The sequence below is a fragment of the Aquarana catesbeiana genome, linkage group LG09, assembly GCF_042186555.1.
Source record: "Aquarana catesbeiana isolate 2022-GZ linkage group LG09, ASM4218655v1, whole genome shotgun sequence".
NCBI lineage: Eukaryota > Metazoa > Chordata > Amphibia > Anura > Ranidae > Aquarana > Aquarana catesbeiana.
In genome coordinates, this window is record NC_133332.1 from 75,497,829 (window position 1) to 75,522,355 (window position 24,527).

The 24,527-nt window shown below is 43.2% G+C and overlaps 1 protein-coding gene across 1 annotated transcript in view; it reads left to right on the forward strand.

Moving 5' to 3' along the window:
* DLL3 (delta like canonical Notch ligand 3) overlaps positions 1 to 24,527 on the forward strand; it is a 66,291-nt gene that overhangs the window by 37,001 nt on the left and 4,763 nt on the right. Inside the window, exons 5-8 of the mRNA XM_073598795.1 lie at positions 8,846 to 9,207; positions 16,766 to 16,985; positions 19,397 to 20,027; positions 22,588 to 22,699. Coding sequence (XP_073454896.1) covers positions 8,846 to 9,207; positions 16,766 to 16,985; positions 19,397 to 20,027; positions 22,588 to 22,699 — 1,325 coding nt within the window. The remainder of the gene's footprint in view (positions 1 to 8,845; positions 9,208 to 16,765; positions 16,986 to 19,396; positions 20,028 to 22,587; positions 22,700 to 24,527) is intronic.

A 24,527-nucleotide genomic window follows, 5' to 3' on the forward strand; every position in this document is an offset into this window, starting at 1 on the left:
CCTTCCCCAGTGCAGCCTTCCCCAGTGCAGCCTCCCCCAGTGCAGCCTCGCCCAGTGCAGCCTTCGATCCCCTGTCTTCAAAATCGCCGACCGCGATTTGAAAATGGCGCCGCCGGCGCCGAAATACACAGAGCCGGTCCTCGGCTCTTTCTGGCGGCTCTCGTTCACTTTCGGCTCCACTCGTAGTCCCGAGCGGAGCTATCCGAACCTAGCCGAGTAGGTTCGGATAGCTCCGCTCGGGACTACGAGTGGAGCCGAAAATGAACGAGAGCCGCCGGAAAGAGCCGAGGACCGGCTCTGTGTATTTCGGCGCCGGCGGCGCCATTTTCAAATCGCGGTCGGTGATTTTTGAGTTGTGCAGCTCAGGGAATCGACGTATAACACGTACCTGCGACTTTCCCCTGATTTTAAGGGGAAAAAAGTGCGTGTTATATGCCGATAAATACAGTATATTTCAGCTTACCCATTCTTAGATGTAATGGCAGCATTAGTTCTCTTTTTTAGGCTTTCTTTCTTCATTCATATTCATCTAGTCATCCAGCCAGTAAGTCTGTTGTTTTTTAAAAGAACAAGCTCTCCTGCAGATGTATCCAGTTACAGGGATGAGACAAACCATTTACCACTGACAAGGGTGCTTACAATGATCAGCTTTTATTTATTTATTTATTTTAAACCTTTATCCCCAAAGAAAAAAATACATTTTGCTGTAACTGCCTATAAAAGTTATTATCTGGAATTTGGCTTCAATTAGATAGTGTATTTAAATCTGCTAGTACTAACACTCACAAATACTGTAGCTGCTGACTTTTAACATAAGGACACCGCAATGTCGGCATCCCAAGCCGATTCGTCAATCGGCTTCGTGTGCAGGCGCCGCCACTGTAAGTAAGAGAAACCAGCTGTGAAGCATTCTAGCTTCCCAGCCGATTTCCTATTGCGCATGCGTGAGTCGCGCTGCGCTTTCTGAATGGTCCCGCCGTCTTCTGGGACCTGTGTGTGTCTCAGAAAGCAGCGGGGGGGGGCTGGGGGAGGAGGAAGGTCCAAATATGACGTTGATCGCCGATCTTACCCGGAAGTGGGAACGGGTACTTGTCAAAACCAGGTACCCGCTCCCCCTCAAAAAAGTGCCAAATGTGGCAGTGGAAGAGGGAAGGGTGCAAACAAGCGGAGCTTCCCCTTTTGAGTGGAGCTACGCTTTAAAGTAAAATTTCAGTCTAACAATGCTTAAAAATGTTTCCAGTGTATAAAATATCTGTATACTTACCTAATTTTAGTCTACTTTGGTCTTGTGATCCGCAGCTCCATCTTCTCCGTGTCAGGGAGATGCGGCTGCAGGAGTGAAGAGGGCGTGCCAAAAACGGCTGGGCCATGGGAGCCTATTAGTGCTATCACTGCTCCTGGAATTCTCAGCCATTGTCAAGTGCTCTCTCCTCTCCCTTGCAGCCTCCTCTCACTGCCACGGGGGGATCAAATATCCGTACCATAGCTAACTAACCTTTTTTACCCAGGTTCGGCAGAATAGGTAGCAGGAGGAGGGAGGGGACATTTTTAAGCATAGTTACAGTTAGGCTGGAATTTCACTTTAAAACACGTGAAAAGGAGCCTAGAGCTCCACCTACTGGTTAAAAAAATCAATACATTTGCTATCAATATGCAATTTTATTATTTTAACTTTAAAAAAAATCATTTTAACTTTTTCTTTTTTTTAATCCTGACCATAATAAAGACAATTTTGTACAAAACCTGTATACATTATCCTTTCCTTATTGTTTTTGAGCTTTGTAGATAGTTTGCATACCCTAAACATAAGCGTATTCCATGGAGCGTTTGCCTGTAATCCTACCTATCTACTTTACTTCATAAACATGCTTATTTGGATGACTCAAAGATGCATGTTTATTCCAAAATGGTCCAAAAGTAATTTCCCGGAAGTTGAACCTTGCCTGCTTGTCTGACTATCCTCTGATTTCACACTTAGGCCACTCATTGCATCTGGTTTGACTAAAGCAATATCAGCCTGTTTTTTTCCATAATAACCAACCTACTGCTTGTTCCATTAAAATGATTGCCTTCTGATGTAGAGATTTTCAAGCATGTTTGAAGATCTCACCAACCCTTGCCAGCAGCTGTTGCAGCAGCTAATCACTTATCACACGTTTGTTGGCTTCTATACTGTGCAAACATCAATAGCATATGGCTGGATTTGCCTCATCCGTGATGAAAAGTCATTCTGTCTGTTTGCCAATGGGATAGTTAGAGATAGTAATCTACTGTATATACTGTGTAGCACTACCCCGCAAGGACTGCTGATAACTGGTTCCCCTATTCCTGCACAGCCAGGCAACAAGCATTTTTCACATCCACCCGGACATAAGAAACTGTCCCTGATTTTGGTTTTGTGAATAGGAGCTATGGGATGCCCAGCTTGACTAAAACAATAAACAGGGACAACCTCCTCCCTATGTACAAGACCCTGAACTATCCTCATTCCTGGAAACTAAAGCAAAAGCCCCTTGAGAACTATGAATTCTCAGTCCTTTTTAGAAAACAGCACAGTATGTTGTAAGCTGCATTCAGGAGTATCTCCAAATCCACCATAGAAACTGCTCCCAGCTCTACTGCTTGCAGGAACTACCAACCCTCCTGGCTGCTTGTCCACCAGCCAGAAAATCTCCCAGGGCAATTGATAGGAAGGGTTAAGCACAGTGCTGTCCTCCTGAAAACTTGCTACATGTGGTAGCATCCCCCCTTGTGAATCCCTGGATGTGCTGATGTACCCACGCTGCTCCTTAGGCAAAATTCCTCTCCAAACCGAGACGCTGATAGGACCTTCCCCAGCCAGCCCTAGCCCAGCCTAGAGGCAGGGCCCCCCAGACACAGTTGTCCTCTCCTAGCCCACGGAGAGTTACCTCAGCACTCTATCTTCTGCCCGACCCCCTGCTAGCATGGCTCTTCCATATTTAAGGGCTGACTCAGCCACCCTGCCAGGACATTCTGCCTTGGGATTGGCCAAGCTCCCTCAAGTATGCAGATTAGTCCTCCTGGCCTCCGTCCACTAACTTTTAGAAGTTTCTCCAAACTGCCAGATCCAGCGGGAGGTACCAGAGACCTGCCTCTGTGGAGCTATCCGGCCTGACCTGCAGTAACCCGGACCCAATTTCTGACTCAGAAACTATCCATGAGCCATACGTTAAACATGGCTGCACTAATCTACTAGCACACTAGAAGGTGCTACAACTGTATGGCAGTGGGTGTGCCGTCCTGCTCTAAAAGGGGCTATAATTATTAGCTGGACCTGCCAACCTCCACAAGGAAGCATCTGGTCTTTCCCTGACATGGAGATGGTATACCCTGACAACCACAATGTGTATTCCCAACATATTTCAAACTGACATGTTTTCATATATGTCACTAAACATTAGATATTTCTCTATGTGCTTAAAGATTTTTAATCAATGCTAAACATTTCAGTATTTAGCCATATTGTAAGTAAGTTTTGATTCTCAACTGTGATTCTCTAAAAAGGAGCCTATGAATGGCAGCCTCCTGACAGTCACTTTAGCTGGCCATAGATGAATCGAAGTTCGGCCAGTTCTGCAGGAAGTGGGCGGATTTCAATCCATCTATGGCTGTTCCTTTTCAAGAGGAGTTGACCTAGTGATCGTTTTTTTCTCGAACAGGAATGTTGCAAAATATGTGTTTGATCAGCACATGCAGCCAATCAGTTGCAGTGCTGATCAGTGTATTTGGGCAATGCAGAAGTCCTGCTGTCAGAATACAATAGCATAGCGGGGAGATTTCCTGCATCTACCTGTGTGTGGATAGGGAAATCCATTCGTTTTTTTGGGTTTTTTTTCATTTTTTAGATCATCTATAGCCAGCCTTTGATCACAGCTTTTACTTTGCAGAATGACAAATAAGAGGAAGAATCTGACTGGACATGTTTCCTTTTAGACACTTTTGTTCATTATTATCCTTGTGTTAAATTGATTTTAAGAGTAAACATTTTATATTTTAAAAATAACAAAACATGTCATACTTACCTGCTCTATGCAATGGTTTTGGTTTTGGAACAAAGAGACCGATCCTCCTCTGCTCGGCCCACCTAACCCCACCCACCCACCATGCTGAGTGCTCCCATAGCAAGCCGCTTTCTACGGGGGCACTTGTGCGTGCTCGCTCCTGAGCTGGCTCTGTGTGTTCATAAGACACAAAGAGCATGGCTCGGCCCCACCCCCTGGCTCTCGCCTCACTGGCTGTGATTAATAGTAGCATGAGCCAATGGCTCCCGCTGCTGTTTCTGAGCCAATGAAGAGGAAGAGAGTCCAGAGTGCCTCTGCTCTTGTGCACATTGCTGGATCTAGATTGGGCTCAGGTAAGTATAAGGGGGGGGGCTGGAGGGGAACTGCTTGCAGAAGGTTTTTTACCTTAATGCGGATAAAGCATTAAGGTAAAAAACAAAAAGCTTCTGCTTTTAGAACCACTTTAAGGCCTTGTGAATCGAGTCTATGGCACTGTGTGTTTGGTGGCAGACACAGCATCACCAAAGGGGAGAAATCAGTTTGGTCTCTTGCAATGCTTGTATGTGTTTAGTGCATGAATTTATAATGCCACCTGGCCTGTACAAACTAAGTATGGTAAGTCAATTAACAGAGAAAAGGGCAATCACTCATTAGTACATTAACATGTGAGATGGAGTATATTTAGGTGTTTTGCTTTGCATTGACAAAGATTGAGATTCTGGCCAGTGAGTAAGACAGAAGTGGGAATTTACTAAGGCAGACATGAAGAGGGAATGCAAAAAGTTTGAGCAAAGGCTTTTAGTGTGGAGAGGCTGGGACAGAGAGGTTGGCATGTAAACAGGGTTCGAAAAAAAAATGCTACCAGCATCTATACATTGACTAATCTATTAGAAAACATACACTGAAATTTTATTCAGCTTGCACCGTTTTTGACATTTGAGCAACAAATATTTTATAAATACCTCTTACTCTTAAAGTGGTTATAGACAAAATATTTTTTACCTGATGCATTCTCTGCATTAAGATAAAAAAGCCCCACTACTTTTTATTGCCCCCCCCCACCACCACCTCTAAACACTTACCTGTCTCCTCTCAAGCTACAGTGCTGTCCCCAGCTGCTGCTCTTTCTTCCTGGATTCACAAGATATGGTCAGTCATATCCTGTGAGAAGAGAGCAAGGGGCATGGCCAAGCCATGTTGTATGTGTACGAACGCATACAGCCCGGCTAAGGTGCGAGCCCACACAGGTGCCCACATAGCACACGGTTGGCTATGGGTGAATTCGGTAGAAGAAGGGACCACCAAAGCAGAAGTAAGGGACCACTTAGTGCAATATCTTTGCACAGAGCAGGTAAGTATAAAACCTTTTTATTTTAATAAAAAAAAAAAAAGCCTTTTATATCAATTTAAAACTTGACCTATCACATACAGATTCCAGCTTGAATAGGAGCAGTGTGTACAGCAAGGTTTTACAAAGCATCTGCAAAACTTTCTTGAAGCCTGTAAAGCTCCATAAACTCTAGTTTAAGGATGCTATGTACCGATTTTTTTTTATTTTTATTTTTCACTTTAGGTTGATAGCTGGCCTTAGAAGGCTTTCAAGAAGCTTCAAATACTGCTAAAGGTGGCTGAAGGCCCGTAAGCCACCTGTTTTTAACATCCCCAAATTACAATGGAGGGTCATTTAAAGGCTTCGAAAAAGGAGCATGAAAATTACTAAAAGTTTGTTGTATACACTGCTTCTATGGTAGCTAAAGACTTCCACACACTTTTCCTTTCTTTAACACTTAACCCCTACTGCTCCCAAATTCATCCTTCATCATATCTTTAAAAATAACTCTTAATCTCGTATTAATAGTTAACCCTATATTTAACACCCTATATTAAAGTGATAGTACAGGTAAAATCACCAGTGATCTCTTTTCGGATGCTTGTGTTGAAGCAAGGCAGTATAAAGCACCATCTAGTGGTGAGAAAGTATAATGCTATGGCAATAGCAGTACACTGGAACAAGGCTTCTTCTTCATCTGGAAGCAAGAGTTTTGTGCCTTAAAAGTTTCCATAATTTCCACTACAGTTACAGTGAGGGGAAAAAATATTTGATCCTCTGCTGATTTTGTACGTTTTCCCACTGACAAAGAAATGATCAGTCTATAATTTTAATGGTAGGTTTATTTTAACAGTAAGAGACAGAATAACAACAAAAACAAAATCCAGAAAAACACATTTCAAAAAAGTTCTAAATTGATTTGCATTTTAATAAGTGAAATAAGTATTTGACCCCTTCGCAAAACATGACTTAGTACTTGGTGGCAAAACCCTTGTTGGCAATGACAGAGGTCAGACGTTTCTTGTAGTTGGCCACCAGGTTTGCAAACATCTCAGGAGGGATTTTGTCCCACTCCTCTTTGCAAATCCTCTCCAAGTAAGTAAGGTTTCGAGGCTGACATTTGGTAACTTGAACCTTGAGCTCCCTCCATATATTTTCTTTGGGATTAAGGTCTGGTGACCAGCTAGGCCACTCCAGGACCTTAATCTTGAGCCATTCCTTTGTTACCCTGACTGTGTGTTTTGGGTCATTGTCATGCTGGAATACCCATTCACGACTGATTTTCAATGCCCTGGCTAAAGGAAGGAGGTTCTCACCCAAGATTTGACGGTACATGGCCCCGTTCTTTGTCCCTTTGATGCAGTGAAGTTGTCCTGTCCCCTTAGCAGAAAAACACCCCCAATACATAATGTTTTCACCATCATGTTTGATGGTGGGGATGGTGTTCTTGGGGTCATAGGCAGCATTCCTCCTCCTCCAAACACGGCGATTTGAGTTGATGCCAAAGAGCTGGATTTTGGTCTCATCTGACCACAACACTTTCACCCAGTTCTCCTCTGAATCATTCAGATGTTCATTAGCAAACTGCAGATGGGCCTGTACATGTGCTTTCTTGAGCAGGGGGACCTTGCAGGCGCTGCATGATTTCAGTCCTTCAATTATTTTCTTGGTGACTATGGCCCCAGCTGCCTTGAGATCATTGACAAGATTCTCCTGTGTAGTTCTGGGCTGATTCCTCACCATTCTCCTGATCATTGAAACTCCACAAGGTGAGATCTTGCATGAAGCCCCAGACAGAGGGAGATTGACAGTTAATTTGTGTTTCTTCCATTTGCGAATATTTGCGACAACTGTTGTCACCTTCTCACCAAGCTGCTTGGCGAAGGTCTTGTAGCCCATTCCAGCCTTGTGTAGGTCTAAAATCTTGTCCCTGACATCCTTGGACAGCTCTTTGGTCTTGGGATTGGAGATTGGAATCTGATTGATTGATTGCTTCTGTGGACAGCTGTCTTTTATACAGGTAACAAGCTGAGATTAGGAGCACTCCCTTTAAGAGAATGCTCCTAATCTCAGCTCATTACCTGTATTGAAGACACCTGGGAGCCAGAAATCTTGCTGATTGATATGGGATCAAATACTTATTTCACTCATTAAAATGCAAATCAATTTATAACTTTTTTGAAATGTGTTTTTCTGGATATTTTTGTTGTTATTCTGTCTCTCACTGTTAAAATAAACCTACCATTAAAATTATAGACTGATCATTTCTTTGTCAGTGGGCAAACATACAAAATCATCAGGGGGTCAAATACTTGTTTCCCTCTTTGTATCTTCAGTTATTGTTGTTCAAAGGAATAGTCCAATAGGGTTGAGCAAACCAGACTGGATGCAAATTACAACAGAATTATTCACGTGTACTCATACTCATGCCTGCCTGTCCAGTGAAAATCTAAAGTTCAGAATGTCCTTAGTAGGCCGCTATGAATTTTATGGAGAAACCGTAAGAATTAGGCTAATACAAGAAATTGATTCTATATGTTTAAATGTGCCTATTTATAAAAGATTTGCATTCACCATCCTATTTACTTTGTCTGAGGATGATTTTTGGCGCTGAGTGTCAGAGCAGGGATGCCCCCTGAGGTCTGATGGTTAGTACCCTGTCAATTGCTAACCTCATTGATCAAATAAAGTTTTTGGCAAGCTCATAAATGTAAATAACAGAATCAATTAGCAATGACCTGTACCTAAAAGGAATTTAAACAACTATTGGAAATTATATTATCATGGTCATTTCTGAACCTGAGGGACAGCAAACCTTATGCATGAGACCAGTACAGGATTGAGCCTAACCGTGTCATATAACAGGAGATCTATAATTGTTTATAATCCTTAGGCAATGGTCTCCAAACTGCAGCCTGGGGGCCAGATGCGGCTCTTTGTTTGCCTTTATCTAGCCCTTGGGGCATTTTTCCTCCCACTGATGCAAGACACTATTCCTCCTACTGACACCACCAAGGGGGCCCTATTCCTCCCACTGTCAATTGGGGTACTATTCCTCCCACTGACGCCAACAAGGGGGTATTATTACTCTCACTGACTCCAACGAGGGTGCATTATTCCTCTTCTAATGCCAAAGATACACTGTTAACTCCAACGGACTCCATGACAATTTCTACTCCCAATGGCCAAAGTCTGGCCCCCCTAAGGTCTGAAAGGACAGTAAACTGGCCCTTTGTTTAGACAGTTTGAAGACTCCCTCTAAGGGAATGAGTTCTTTGATACTATTATGCATACCTAAGAGCTGAGAGATAGCATGCTTTAGCATGAGGTTGACTTATTCCGGTTTGGGTTCCCTGGCATCACATTAGTTGCAGGTAAGATGGGGACACTGCTCATAGACTGTGGTGGGTTCCAGACATAAAAGGGCTTAATTATTTGTTATGTCTTGCCTAGCTGTTTAACATCACATGATTCATTGCACATTTTCTTTCAGCAATCTGTCTTCCTGGATGCAGTGAGTCTCACGGTTTCTGTGAAGTGCCCGGAGAATGTAAGTGCCGCATGGGATGGCAAGGTCGCCTTTGCGATGAGTGTGTGCGATATCCAGGTTGTCTGCATGGATCCTGCTCTCAGCCTTTTGAGTGCACCTGTCAAGAGGGCTGGGGTGGCCTCTTCTGCAATCAGGACCTGAACTACTGTACCAACCATAAGCCATGCCGAAACGGCGCCAGCTGCACCAACACTGGACAAGGGAGCTACTCCTGCAACTGTCGGCCAGGATTCACCGGTACCAACTGTGAGATCGAGAGCAATGAGTGCGCCAGCAACCCCTGCAGGAACGGAGGCAGCTGTAATGTAAGTGAACACACGGGAGCCCTGAGGTGGGGTGTAAATTGAAGTAATGTTGTGCAACTGGTTTGACTTATCTATTACCCTGCAGATTTGGGCAATCGGGTGAGCACCGATTCCAAGTACAATAAAGAGTAGTTGCCTGGCCAGTTTAGCAGACTATTAACAAATGTGTAAAAAGTGGTACCCATTTTAATACATATATACAAAAATCATCTCTATATCATCACACATTCAACAAGATAAATATGAATCACCCATTAAAAGATAAAATAACAAAACCAGCTTTTCTGCAAATTTCACCTTCAATTCAGAGATTTTCTCATAGTACTTTTTAATACCACTAGATATCCTTAGTCTGACGATGAACATCATTTAACCACTTGGCGACCAGAAGTTTAACATTTACGGCTGGTGGCTTTGTTGTTCCCCACGACTTCCCCGCTGCTCATGCTTTGGTTGGACACAGCACAAGTGTGTCAGCAGGCATGCAGCCATTGATTTTGAATGTGAACATGCTTATGGCTGTCGCCAACCACAGCAGAGAGATCTGTGTGTGTTAGAAAACACACAACCCAGATCTGGCTGCTTCTTCTTCCTGATCTCACTTATCGTTCAGAGCTAAGATCAGGAAGAAAAGCCAGCCAGTCTGAGTGAAATCAGCACACATACACTTGTTAGGCACACAATTAAAATAATGTCAATAATGTTAAAATAACACAATTAACCTTTTGTTTGCCTTCCTACCTTCACCCCGTCACCCAACCAGTGTCATTAGTACACTGAAAGTGTATAGCAGGGCTTTTTTTCTCAGAGAATTGGTGCCAGAAACTCCCCGCTTCTAAGTCGCTGCTCATCTCCACCCACTACCCACCTCCAAACACTGTCCTGTCCCTTGGTTCCAGCCCCTAATTACCTCTCAGTAATGAACCATTCAGAGAATACAGAACCAAGTATAATTTTGTGTTGCTAAGTAATTTGTATGGAATTTGTTAATGATAACAAGAAAAGCAGTAAAATAGACCCTTGCAGCCAGCAACAACAGACCTTCCCAGCAACAATAGATTCCCCCACAACAATAGACCCGCCCTAGCAACAATGTACCCCCACAACAAAATACTACCCCAGCAACAACAGGTCTCCCAACAGCCAAGAATAACTGACACTGAGCAACAATGGATCCCCACCAGCAACAATAGACCCCCGTGCAAAAATAGATTGCCTCCAGTGACAATGCATTCCCCAGCAGCCAACATCAATAGGCCCACCTACACACTCCAGCACACCTTGCCATTACATACATTTAGTGCTGGAGGTGACAGCACTGCTTTCCCCCCACGTTTCTGCTGAAAAAGAGCCCTGGTGTATTATCACTGTATTACTGTCACTAGGGACATCAGATAGTGTCAGAGTCAGTTAGTGTCCCTCCCAGCTAGTGTCAGTTAGCGCCAGTCCCTTATTGCCCGCCACACTATCACAGTCACACTAAAAACGTGATAGGCAGTCAGAAAGTCAGAGCTGCAGTAGAAGCTGTGTAAATACCAATATATACTATATACCAGAGTTTGTAGACACTATAACTTTCACACAAACGAATCAATTGGATTTTTTATTTTATTTATCTACCAAAGATGTGTAGCAGAATACATTTTGGCCTAAATTTATAAAGAAATGTGATTTGATTGGATATGTTTTATAGCAGAAAGTAGAACATATATATATATATTTTTCATTTTCGGTATTTTTTTGTTTAGATATTTTTAATAAAAAACCAAGTGGTGATCAAATACCCCCCAAAAGAAATCTATATTTGTGTGAAAAAAATAATATAAATTTTATTTTGGTTACAGTGTTGCATGACTGAGCAATTGCTAGTTAAAGTAGTATAGTGCTACATAGCAATAAATGGTCTGGTTTTGAAGGGGGTAAAACCTGGAGGTTACGTGGTTAAAAAATAAGTGTGGATTTAAAAAAACAAAAAACCACACACACATACTTACCTAGATGAATGCAACATCGGTCCTATGGTGCACCTGTCCCCAACCACCTCTAAGACAGAGAAACGGAGCAATCAAAGACTGCTGATCGCTCAGTTCTGTCTTCAGCGGGCAGAGAGCCGGTGACTGACAGTCACCAGCTCTCTGCTCTGCCTCTCCTGTGCTCACTGGAGTGCCGGACTGTGGAGTGGACAGAAGCAGCTGGTTCTGGCTCTTAGCTTTGACCCGGGAGGCTGCAGCAGCTGCCAGTGAGGTGTCTGGGTTGATCCCGACATTAAAGTCAGGATCCCTCCAAAGCCTGGGCCGGCTGAGTTATGTCAGCCAACAGCAGACTTTAGCCCTACTTCTTACTTACCCTGAGTCCAATTCTTCTTGGACACACCCCTAATCTGTGACTGGAGAGTGAAAGGAGAAGCTTCACAGTCGGGAGCTCTTCTCTCTTTCACTCTGCTTTCTCCTTCTTTCAGCATGCTTCTTGTCAGCACATTCATTTTTTGGTGCCTTGTGATACTGCTTCTCACACTCTAGCCCTGCTATACAGGAACTTCAAGAGGCCGATATCAAGTCAAATTCAGGTACTTACAGTGACTGCATTTAAACAATACAATTAAAGTGGTTGTAAACCTAGTTACACCACTTTTACCTACTGGTAAGCCTATAATAAGGCTTACCTGTAGGTACTGGAAATATCTCCTAAACCTGTATGGTTTAGGAGATATTTACCATATATCCTTGCTTCGACGCCATTGGCACATGCGCACTGAAGAGAGGGCACGATCGTGCTATTCCTAAAAGGGCCCATGCCGTGACCGCCAGCGCGGGAGTGACGTCACGCGACTCTGGCCAGTCCACGGAAGGAAGAGGGGTGAAGATGGATGCGGCCACCAGCGGCTTTGTTTGCAGGTAAGTGCAACATAATGGGCTAGTATGTGATGCATACTGGCCCATTATGCTTTTACTTTGCAGGGGACAAAAGAGGAAGTAAAACCCACCAGGTTTCACTTCCTCTTTAATGATGTATTAATGATTACAGAGCTGCATTCATTTGTAACTTTTATATCTGCCTGAAGTTCAAATTTAAAGCAGACCTTGACTTAAAACGGTGGTAAATTCAACCTAAAAAAAAAGGGGTCTCCCCTGCAGGTTTAAGCCATAATGTGCTAGTATGCACTGCATACTGGCACATTATGTTAGACTACCTTTTGAATGGATCCTTCCAGTTGCGCCCTGTCGCTGCTGACAGGGGTTCCACCTTTACCTGGTCTTCCGGGTTTGCGAGCTTTGGCCATCTGATTGGCCGGAGCCCCGATAATGCCTCAGGCATGGCACAGAGCTCTGAAGGCATGCCATTCCTTCTGAGCGCATGCGCCAGTGACGTCACCAGCTGCTGCTCACTGGAATATTTCCTAAACAGTGCACGTTTAGGAGATATTAATTTTACCTACAGGTAAGCCTTATTATAAGGGTTTACTACCACTTTAATCCACCTAACCACCTCCCATCTTTTTTTTTTTTTGGGTGTGGGGGGGAGTGGGTACCTTTTTCTGACAGGTACCTGCTCTCACTTTCACAATTCTTGCCCCCCCCCCAGCAACCTCCTGGGATATGTCACACATCTCAGGAGGCTGCGGGACCAGTCTTGTGTATAGGCAGCAGCCCTCCCTTGAAGCCAAGTTGGTGACACCAGGGATCAGAAGACTTGTGAAAAAACAGCCACGTTGAAGACAGCGCTGGACTCCTGGATTGGTGAGTGTCTGTTCATTTAAAGTCAGCAGCTATTTGCAGCTGCTGACATTTATTTTTTTTAATGACTGGAAAGCTTTAAAGAAAGCTTTCTATTAGAAAATGTGCTGCAGCACTTAATCATAAGTGCATCTGCATGTACTGTTTTCTCCCTCCCACAAATGCCTCTTGATCCTGCCAGTGAAGTCCACCTAGTGCAGCTTCTTGTGATGAGGGGGCAACGATGCTGCACTGCTCCTGAATTTAGAGCAGAGTTGCCACTCTCAATCAGACTGTGCTTTCTCTTGCTGCATTGCGATTAAATATGTTGCAGAGGGAGAGGCTATCAGCATTGCCATTGCTGATTCACAATCCTGCTCATCAGTTAACACCTGTCCACTCCTAGTCCTGCCCACTGCTGTCTGGATGGATAGCACAGCCTCTTTTGCTGGAACTTTCCCACTGTGAGCTGCAGTGTCTGGGAGGGGGTGTGTGAGACACCAATGAAGGAGGATTTGGCTATCAGGGAAGGTAAAGGAAGTTTTTATTCACTTTATGAGGCTTGTGCATTACATATTAACTGGATTTGGGATGTGTTTAGACTATGATACAGGAGCCTTCAGTTGTACTTTATTGTACTGTATATTTAAAAATAATTTGGCATATAGTGTTTTAGAAACTCCATACCTCAATTAAATAGCTACTAAACTTACAAAATATTTTCCTGCCCCCAAAAAACTTTTTAATTTATGATCACTTATTTTACTCTTGTACATCTCAGAAATCTGACATTTAATGATCTTTTAACATTTGTAGGATATTGGATTTAAAGTGGTTGTAAACCCCTGAAATGAAATATTAACAAAGCATATCCTTCTATAGTGTGTACTTGCCTGAATCCAAAGCACCTGCTGTGATTTCTGTCTCCTCTCACATTCTCCTGCTATTACTATGGGTCACTTCTGACAGTCTATGACCGGGGGCGGAAAGCTGTCAATCACAATCTACTCATCAACCGCGGGCAGCCAATGGGCAGATTGTGGACACAGTCCGGCTTTGCTGGTCTTTTCCCCCAGCCTCCACTGCTCTCAATGCAAAGCAGAGAGTGGGAGGCAGCACAGTACCGGATGGAAGACGGGAGCTGCTTCAGTTAACCTTTCAGGTTAACCAGCAGGGGCCTGGATGCTAGGACGCCTGGCAGTCCTAGCAACCAAATACCAGCTTGTTAATGTGAAAAGTTAAGGAGATCCACACTCTATTCAATACTCTGCAGCCTCTTGCTCTCCGCTCTGCTGTACACCTCTGTAAGGTAGGAGAGTGCTAACTACACTGGTGTGTGTTTGTGGAGGGGGTTGATGTGAAGAGGGCAAAAACTCTGCTGGGGGAGCAGAGAACAATGTTTTGGAGGGGCACAGGACACTGCTATGGGGGGCAGGGGGCACTACAGTTGGGGGGGAGGAAGTAATGTGAAGGGGGGCACATGACACTGCTTTGGGGGGGCACATGACACTACAGTGGGGGGGGGGTGATGTGAAGGGGACAGAGGGCACTGCTATGGGGGGGCACAATCCCAATAACCCCCGGTTGCCTATCCCTGGTCTATGTCAACACCACACAATCCCTGAAGACAGTGCCCGCTCCCCTCCAACACACAGCAGGTGATTTTACAGCCTCAGATGTAAATCTGTCCTTACAAGAGACTGTGTAGAGAGGGTATGTTCATTCCCTGCACTCAGGTTTCAGATCACACTCAGCTCTGTGCTCTATTCTGTTCTGTGTGTGACATCAGATCCCTGCCTCTGCCTTCTGAAGCTAAGAAATGCTGTGTATAATATGTGCTTTAGAAGGTGGTAGAGGAAAAAGGGCCACGGATAAACTGGTACAACTTATGTAGGATGATTTATTTTAATCTCTGTGTATCTGTGGTAAAGGTTAGTCACTTCAGTGGGTATATATGAGGGTTTACAACCACTTTAAAAAATGTATTTTGGACAAGCCATTTTAGGCTGAGAAAAATTGACAGGAGACTAGATGTTTGCAACAATCTTCTCTTTCTCCAGTCACAGCTTTGTGAAATCAATAAAAAAATTACATCTCGTTAATATTTCCACCATTCATTATCTTTTTTTTTTTTAAGCAGGTTTGATTTTTCTGCCATGTATCCACGGCTCATGTACCCAACTGCAGGCCTGGATCTCATTGCTATGGAATAGTCACAGTTCTGGTCCTCATATTTAGACAGGGGCAGATAGGTGGCCCAGTAGTAGAACCTTAAAGTGAATCCATCCTCAAGTTTGATACCTCTCTGAGGAGGTTCCAAACCTCTCCAACTTGCTGGATAGTTAGTTACACCTCCCTTTCTGAGGCAGGAAACCACAAATTCGAAAAATACCCCTAAACTGGAGTGCATGCTTGCTATTCGGAGAGGGCTGCTATGTTTAGAGGTTCCTCAGGAAGGTATGAAGGCTCAGAACCTAAGGCTCAATTCAGTAAGCTATAGGACATGTGTTATTTGCCATAATGATCATTAATTTGGGTTATGTAACTTTTGTTTTTATTTTTGACAAAAAAGGATAATTATGGCAAATAATGATCAGTATAGATTAGTGAATTGAGGCTATATTACCTTCTAAAAACCATACATTTTGCTGGTTGAATCTAGAATCAGCTCTTCAGAAAAAATTATTTATGTATGAAAGTCCAGGTCAGATAATGGGGAATTTCCATTCAAACCAATTTAAATGAGGCCTATTGTGCAAGCTTTATATATATATAGAACATATCCACCAGTTTGTCAAGCGCGAGTCCATAATTTTTTTTTTCTTTTGCATTTTTTGTTGTGTTTGTGTCAACATTTAGGACATCGCAGCTTTATGTTATTTATTCTAAAAAATTTTTTGAAGCGCAATTATTTTTGTTTTTTGTTATATATATATATATATATTACAGCATACGGAAAATGCATGCAAATCTTCCTAACAATTTGTCTGAATCTAGCACTGTGCAGAATTACACATAACACCTATTGCCATAATACATACATCTTTCACAGGTACGTATGTACTCTATACATGATTTATTACACATATCATTATATAGGTATATATATATATATACTGTATATATTATCATCATATATCATCTCACCTCTCATCCGTAGATGTAGGACAAACAATTCAATACTAACCCCATAAACGCACACGGAAGATAACCAAGAGTCTGTCATCCAATGCATACATTTCCTGGTCTGTATAGATACCACCTTCATACACCTTGTATGAATCCATACAGTCAAATAACAAGGAATTGCTTGTCTGTAACATATACATGCTTACTCACAATGGGCCTCATTTATCAAAACTAAAGTGTTTCTGTTACCCTTAAGTAACTTAAGATTTTTTATGCTACTTTCTAACCTGCAGTGTATAATGACAAGGAAGAACCTGAATGGTTTGCTAAGGACAACACAGATAATTTGCACTGAGATACTTTGATAAACCTGGCCCAGTGACATTAATTGTAATTTACCTAACTTTATTCATATCTGTTTATACTAGAAACATAAGTGAATGTATATTCCTAATGAGAATTTTTTTTAATTCTCTATTTCATTGTCTCCCCTTTTCCTCTCCTACTCCTTCTTACTTTCCCCACCCTCCTGAACCATCAATCATGTTCCTCATCTCAACCACCAATCTATGTTTGGATCAATACAAATCATTCTGTGTCCTGCTTCTGCCATTTGTCAACCTCTCCACGCTATACAAACCCAACTTGCTTTTCTCTTTTATAATTGTCTTCCTATCATCCCATCCAATCCATTGACCCCACCCCCACCTCTTTAGGACTTGGAAAATGACTACAAGTGTGTATGTCCTCGGGGTTTCTATGGCAAGAACTGCGATATTAGTGCTATGACCTGTGCAGATGGTCCTTGCTTTAACGGGGGCACGTGCGTAGAAAAGAGCATCGTGGGAGGCTATGTTTGTCGCTGCCCTGTGAACTACCACGGCTCCAACTGTGAAAAGAAAATCGATCGTTGCACCAACAATCCCTGTCTGAATGGTAAGGCTGGACCGTACCTGTACAGTATCTTGTTATTCCAACTAACCAAACTATATTTGAATCCCTTGGCAATAGCTGCCACTGGCCCTTTTAAGGGTTTGCTATGCCGAGAGGGGCTTTTGGCCACGTGACCGCCGTGATTGGCTGTCATATGATTGGAAAAGTACAGATCACAAATGGCAATGGGGAACTTTCCAAGAGCCGCCGTTCACTGTTCCAGGAGCGTGCAAGGTGCGCGCTCTCAGCACAGCACTGTCGGCGCTATTGCAAGCAAATATGCGAACGCTCAGTACCAAGGCCCGGCCGCCAAGAGGCCGCAAATTTGTGTGCTCTCAGCAACAAGTGGTTAATATGGATGACTAAAAGTTTAATTTATTTTATGGCAAATTCCCTTTGGAGTATACAACCCCAATTCCAAAAACACTGTGTAATCTAAATAAAAATCATAAACCATTTTTTTATTCACAATAGGAAATAGAAAACATATCAAATGATTAGAGTTAGAAAATGTTTACCACAGTATGGCATCCCCTCTTCTTTTACCAACACTGTAAACGTCTGGGAAACTAGACCAGTTGCTGGAGTTTTGGGAGAGAAATGTTGTCCCATTCTTGCCAGATATAGCATTCTAACTGCTTAACAGTCCTGTTTCTTCTTTGTCGTATTTTTAGTTTCAAGATGCACCAAATATTTTAAAATGATGAAAGATCTGGACTGCAGGCAGGCTACTTAAAGCGGAGTTCCACCCAAAATTGGAACTTCCGCTTCCTCCCCCCCTCCGGTGTCACATTTGGCACCTTACAGTAGGGAACCAGCAGTAAAGATGAAAGGCTTCACTACTGGGTTCCCTTACCAGGAATGGCGACAACAGCACCCGGGAGTCGATCCGAAGATCGGCTGGGGTGCAGACACCATGGGCTCCCTGGACAGGCAAATGCCCTAATATTAAAAGTCAGCAGCAGCAGTATTTGTAGCTGCTGACTTTTAATTTTTTTTCGCCCAGGCTGGACCTCCTCTTTAAACAACTGGACTCTTCTACTATCAAGCCATGTTTGATGTCAAAGATGCAGTATGCAGTTTAGCATTGTGCTGCTGAAATAGGCCTTCACTAAAACTACGTTGTCTGGATGGGAGCATATGTTGCTCTAAAACCTGGAAACATCTTTAAACATTGATGATGCCTTTCCAGATGTGCAAGCTGCCCAATCCATACGCACAAATGCACCCCCTTACCATCAGAGATGCAGGCTTTTGAACTGAGTGCTGATAACAAGCTAGAAGGTCCCTCTCCTTTTTAGTCCATAAAGGTGGAGTCCATGGTTGCCAAAAAGAATGTCAAACTTTGATTTGTCTGACCACAGCTTTGCATAAGATCATTTTAGATGAGCTTTGGCCCAGAGATGACAGCGCCATTTCTGGATCATGTTCAGATATGGCTTCTTCTTTGCATGATAGAGCTAACATGCACTTTTTATACCCAATTATGTTACTGACCTGTTGCCAATTAATTTCATTAGCTACAAAATGTTCCTCAAGCTCTTCCTTGTTAGTACCACATAGACCCCTTTCACACTGAAGTGCTGCTAAAACAGCCGCCAAAGCGCTGGTCGTTTTTGTGGTGCTTTAGTGGCATTTTAGCGGCACTTTTCAGGCGCTAGCGGGGCGCTTTGGAAGCGTTGCCCATTCATTTCAATGGACAGGGGCGTTTTTGAAGCGCTATTTATAGCCCTCCAAACATGCCCCAAAGAGGCTTGCAGGACTTTTTCTACTGTCCAGCAAGTGCACCGCCCGGGTGTGAAAGCACCCACTCAAATGAATGAGAGGCAGTTTTCAGGTGCTATTTTTAGCGCTAAAGCGCCTCAAAATCGCCTCAGGGTCAAAGGGGTCTTAGTTTGGCTGCTTTTTGTTGCCCTGTCTCAACTTTTTTGTAACTCATTGCTTCCATCAATTTCAAAATTACCTTTTTTTTTTTCTTAGAACGATACAATTTTCTTATAGTTTAAACATTTGATATATTTTCTAGTTTCTCTTGTGAATAAATAATTGGTTTATAAGATTTGCAAATCATTGTATTCTGTTTTTTATGTCGATTCTGTTTATTTTGCCATTGCAGTATTTCCTATAGCACTCTTATAATCCAGAATATTTGATAACTGCGCTACCCAAGTTGACACACTGGGATTTATTTACTGAAGCTAGAGAGGGCAAAATTCCTCACATTTACGCATAGAAAGCAATCAGCTTCTAACCGCAGCTTGCTCAATTAAGCTTTGGAAATAAAACATGGAAGCTGATTGGTTTCTTTGCAGAATTATGACTAATTTTGCCCTCTCTAGCTTTAGTAAAAAAAACCCCTCTAAATTGAATGTTGCTAACTGTTATACTGATATAATTATTTTGGCTTTAATTAGGGGGCCACTGCCTGGATGTTGGACGTAATGCAATATGCAAGTGTCGGCAGGGCTTTACCGGAGCCCGGTGTGAGATAAATATTGATGATTGTGCCAGCAATCCATGTGCCAATGGTGGGACCTGCGTGGACAGTATCAACACTTACACTTGTTCTTGCACTCTTGGTTATGGAGGAAAAGACTGCACTCAGCGAGTTGATGCCTGCAGCTCCAGGCCCTGCCTTAATGGAGCCACCTGTTACACTCACTTTAGCGGCCACGTCTGCCAATGTCCTATGGGATATATGGGTTCCAGATGTGAGTTTCGAGTGCAGGAGCCGACCTCAGCTTCCTACTATGCCGATCCCCCTTCCAACGTAGCTCTGGCTGCTTGCTTGGGTGTAATCACTTTTTGTTTGCTAGCCTGTGGGCTGGTGCTGCTGATGAGAAGCATCAAAAAAGGTCTTAAAGATCAGAAGGGGATAGTGACCAATGATCTGGAGCACAAAAACAACTTAAAAGAAAAGGAGCCTTTCCTCATCTCACCGCCTCATTTCAAGATGCCCAATCAGGACTGTCTGAGGGAGAAATCCCGAAGCAAGCAGAAGCTCCTGCCAACATCTGATATGGAGGAGGACAGAGATGGGCGACGGTGAGTGATAACTATCCCATGATTTTTAAAGGAAAACCCTACCTAGTCAGGAGAAAACCTACCAATAAACATATGTAATAGTAGCTTACACCAATCAGCCATAACATTATTACCACCCACCTAATGTTGAGTAGGTCCCCTTTTGCCACCCTAACAGCCCTAACCCATCAAAGCATGGATGCCACTAAACTTCTGAAGGTATGTGGTATCTGGCATTAGGTCCTGTAAGTTGTAAGGTGGGGCCTCCATAGACTAGACTTGTTTTTCTAACACATCCCACAGATGCTCAAGCAGATTGAGATCTCAAGAACTTGGAGGCCAACTCAACATGTCAAACTCGTATTCCTCAAACCATTCTTGAACCATTTTTGCAGTGTGACAGGGTGCATTATCCTGCTGAAAGAGCCCACTGTCATCAGGGAATACCATTTCCATTTAGGGGTGCACTTGGTCAGCAATGTTTAGGTAGGTGGTACATGTCAAAGTAAAATCCACATGAATGGCAGGACCCAAGGTTTCCCAGCAGAGCACTGCCCAAAGCACCACACTGCCTCCGCCAGCTCTGACAAGTACCCAATCCCACTTCCCATGGAAGTTGCCTTACAGGTGGCTTGCCAGTTCCCCCATCACAGGTCCCAGGAGCCTGCAGGACATGCACAGTGGCGAGCTGGCTGTGAAGCAGCAGGAAGTCACAGCCAGCTTCCCACATCCAAGATGGCGACGCTGGGTACAAAGAACCAGCATAGGTGAGGACTGCGCTGGATCCATGGCCTCATAAGTGCGTGCTTATTAAAAGTCAGCAGCTACAGTATTTGTAGCTGCTGACTTAATTTTCTTTCCAGACTGAAGTTTACACCACAATTTCTGCATTTTTGATGCATTCCAGTGCAGTTTTTCCCTCCTTTTTTCCTTCATCTTAAATTAAGACATGTACATTCCGATGCGTTTTACCACGTTCCATACAAATAAAAAATACATTATGTTCTTTCTTTTGTTGACTGCACTGGAACATCCTGCACAGGTGTGAACTAGGGCCATTAGAATACATGGAAAACACTGTGCATGCGTGTTTCATGCAGATTGAAAAAATGCACTGGACTGCATCTGGTTTGAACCAGCCCTAAATTTATGGATCAACCAGTCTGATCTGGGAGCTCAATAAACAGCTCCAACAAACATGTGCATTATATTTGGGTATTATTTGTGAAGTTTATTCTGGTTAAGCAGGAAAACATAAAAGCTAATCAGAACTCCAGCCAATCTGGTTGGTTTTGCACTTTTTACGCTTTTACTTTATTACGCCACCAGTTTTCCCTTCACATCTATATTTCAGGCAAAACTGTGACTGTAAAGCTTTTGGGAGCTGAAGTCATAAACGGTGGTGAAACTTACAGTGTTTCTAAAGCCTAAACATGTTTTACGTTAATGCATTCCTTGCATGAAGGTAAATAAATATTTAGATAGCAGTATGCCACTCTCCCCCACTTATACTTGCCTGAATCCTCACTTGATCGAGTGCTGTGCCTATCTGTAGCAACTGTGTCCCTTCTCCCCGCTCTCACAGGCTTAGTTGAGGGAACGGGGGACAGGTCCAAGCTGTGTGTCTATAAATGCAGGTGGCGCGGCTCGTTAGTGAGCCTTCAGGTGTGCCCCCATAGCAAGCGGCAAAGAGGAGCCAGGAGTGCCGGCGGGGGATCTGAGATTAGTACAAACCCAGGGATGCACAAATCATATTGCCTGATGCCTGGGACATGCAGTTCTGGGCACTGGGCAGGTGTGTTTTTTTTTTTTGTTATATTTAGGCCTGCTGCAAGCAGACAAGCAGCAGGGTTTACTTTATTTTTTTGCCCCTTAGCGGAGCTTGATTTGGCTGCTTAGCACGCTCTTGTACTAAACACCCAAGTGCTTCCGTGTACAAGGGTAACCTGAAGGAATACATTTTTGTTCTTTTCTCATCGAGGCCAGTGCCTTATTAACTCGCTCGGCAGATGCGCTTCTGCTGAATACTAAGAGAGCCCAACACTCCCCTTTCCTGATGAAGACCCAATTGGCATTTGTCACATTGCAAGGTCTCTCCCTTCCCTGCTAGTCCCCGGGTGTAGAGACAGGCAGGGAGGTGAGAAGGAGATAAACAGCGAATTGTTAAAAACATTAAAAGTTTAAGTCGCCATATAAAAACATTAAAAGTTTAAGTCGCCATAAAGCCCCGTTTGTTTTTAAAAACCCCAGACATTCCTTATCAGGACAAGTAGATTATCATGAGGGACAAGTGGATTGGGACCCTGATTTAGTCCCTTGGACAAGTAGTTTAAAAAATAAAAATAAAAACAGAGTTTACAATACTTTTAACAATTACAGCTAAATCTGAAGTACACTTACACTCGTACAGAATATGTACCATTGACTTCTGTTTCATTCTTCTTATTATTAGTTCTTTTTTCAAAACTGTAACCATTTAGAACGTGTTATAAAGATTGGTAAGCAGAAGTGCCACAATATTTTAGTCTGTTATTTGTTATTTAACCTGCCTCTATAATAACTATGTCAATTTCTTCTTTAGAACAAAGACAGATTCTAGAAACTGCAATGCCCTGGGGAAACACCAAGATGCTCTCTGTCACTCTATATACCTGCTTCCTGGCTCCTCCGAACAGTGTGTCTTTGCAACAGAGGTAACAACCCATTCTTCCAAAGTATTATTATACTCAATTGTTATGTGCTACCTGTTTATACATATGGGAAAGATTGTTGAAAAGTACAGGAAAATTGGGGCAGCAGATCATGAAAAGTAATAGAATTTTTGAACTCACCGTAAAATCCTCTTGAGGGGTGCATTGAGGGACACTTGAAGTCCTTAACCTTTGGGTTGTACTACCACCTAAAGGAAGATCATACACTGGAAAACAAAAAATACTGTAGGCCATCCCAGAAAAACCTTCATACTATGTAGCAAAGCAGTGGTGAGAGCATGATTAAAAAAATACAAAGGGGTGGGACCCTTCATGGACTCCGAAAAAAGGGATATGGTGAGTACAAAAATCCTATTTTCTTCTCATCCATTGAGGGACACAGGAAATCTTTCACCTCCGGAGTGTTTAAAAGCCATCCAACTGAGGGGTGGTCTACAAAGCAAACAGGCCCAAAAAAAACAACAAAAAACTGGGGACTGCCTGCAGCTCAAAGAGCTGCAAAGACCTTAGGCATCAGATAAGACCATAATATCCACTTAGTGGAACTTAGAGAAAGTATGAACAGAAGACCAGGTGGCAGCCATGCAATTCTAGGAAACAGTTGCTTGGTGCTGAATTGCCCAAGAAGCACTAACAGATTTAGTAACTTGTGCCTTGACAGGAAAGAGTAGAGCCCGGCCATTGAGACCACAAGCTTGGTTAATGGTCTGTCTGTGCTACCTGGCGATGGTGTAACAAGAAGCTGGCGCACCTTTACAGGGACCATGCAGGATGACAAATAGGTAATCAGTCTTGTTGAAAGAAGCTGTAATTGGATAAAAAATAGACTCTCCTAAGCTGGAACCACATCTAGACAATGGAGGGAAACTTTCTTTTAGTAAAATGAAATAGGTAAGAGGGATGGAAGAACAATGACCTGGTTGAGGTAAAAGACAGAAACAACCTTAGGCAGGAAGGAAGTCCTGGGCCTCAACACAACCTCATTCTTATACAAGACCAGAAATTGTTTCTTCCAGAAGTAGACCGCCAGGTCAGACACCTCACAGAAGTGATGGATACAAGGAATACCTCCTTATGGGTGATGATAGAGAGTAAAGAATGTCAAGTGGCGGTTTCCGAAGTGCAGACAGAATCAGATACAAACTCACTGTAAAAAATTTTAATCAAAGACCGAGAGGCCAGCTGTTTCTGAAACAAAACTGAAATGGCAAAAACAGGACATTAGACAGTACCAAGAAACTAATGCTGGTCCAGACCCAGTTGTAGGATGGAGAGGACTTATCCCATGATGAGACTCCTAGGATGCCTTCCATGTCCAATAAAATACCTTGTGGAAAGTAGACATCCAGTTTCTTACATCATTGGAATCATCAATTCATTAATGCCCTTGTCTCTCAGAACCTGGGTTTCAATGGCTATGCTGTTAAAGCTAGCGACTGTGAAGCAGGGTGGTAAATCGTTCCCTGAGACAGATGGTTCAGATGATCTGGTGGATCCTGCAAAACAAACATTTTAGCTGAGGAAAGCAGTCTAGGAAGTATCCACTGCTTTGGTTAGAGGATCCCTGTACCTGGTGATAAACCTGTTTCCACTTGGGAAACCGATCCTAAAAACACCTCTGGGTGTAGGGACCATTAATCTGTGTCCAGACATTATCTGCTGAGGAAGTCTGGCCGCCAATTGTCCATGCCTTGTATGCACACAATAAACAAGGCTGGAATGTGTAGGTTTGCTCAGGACAAGACAAAATCTGATTCCCTTGCCGTTGCAAAACTTCTGGTTCCTCCTATGGTTGATGTACACCACTGCC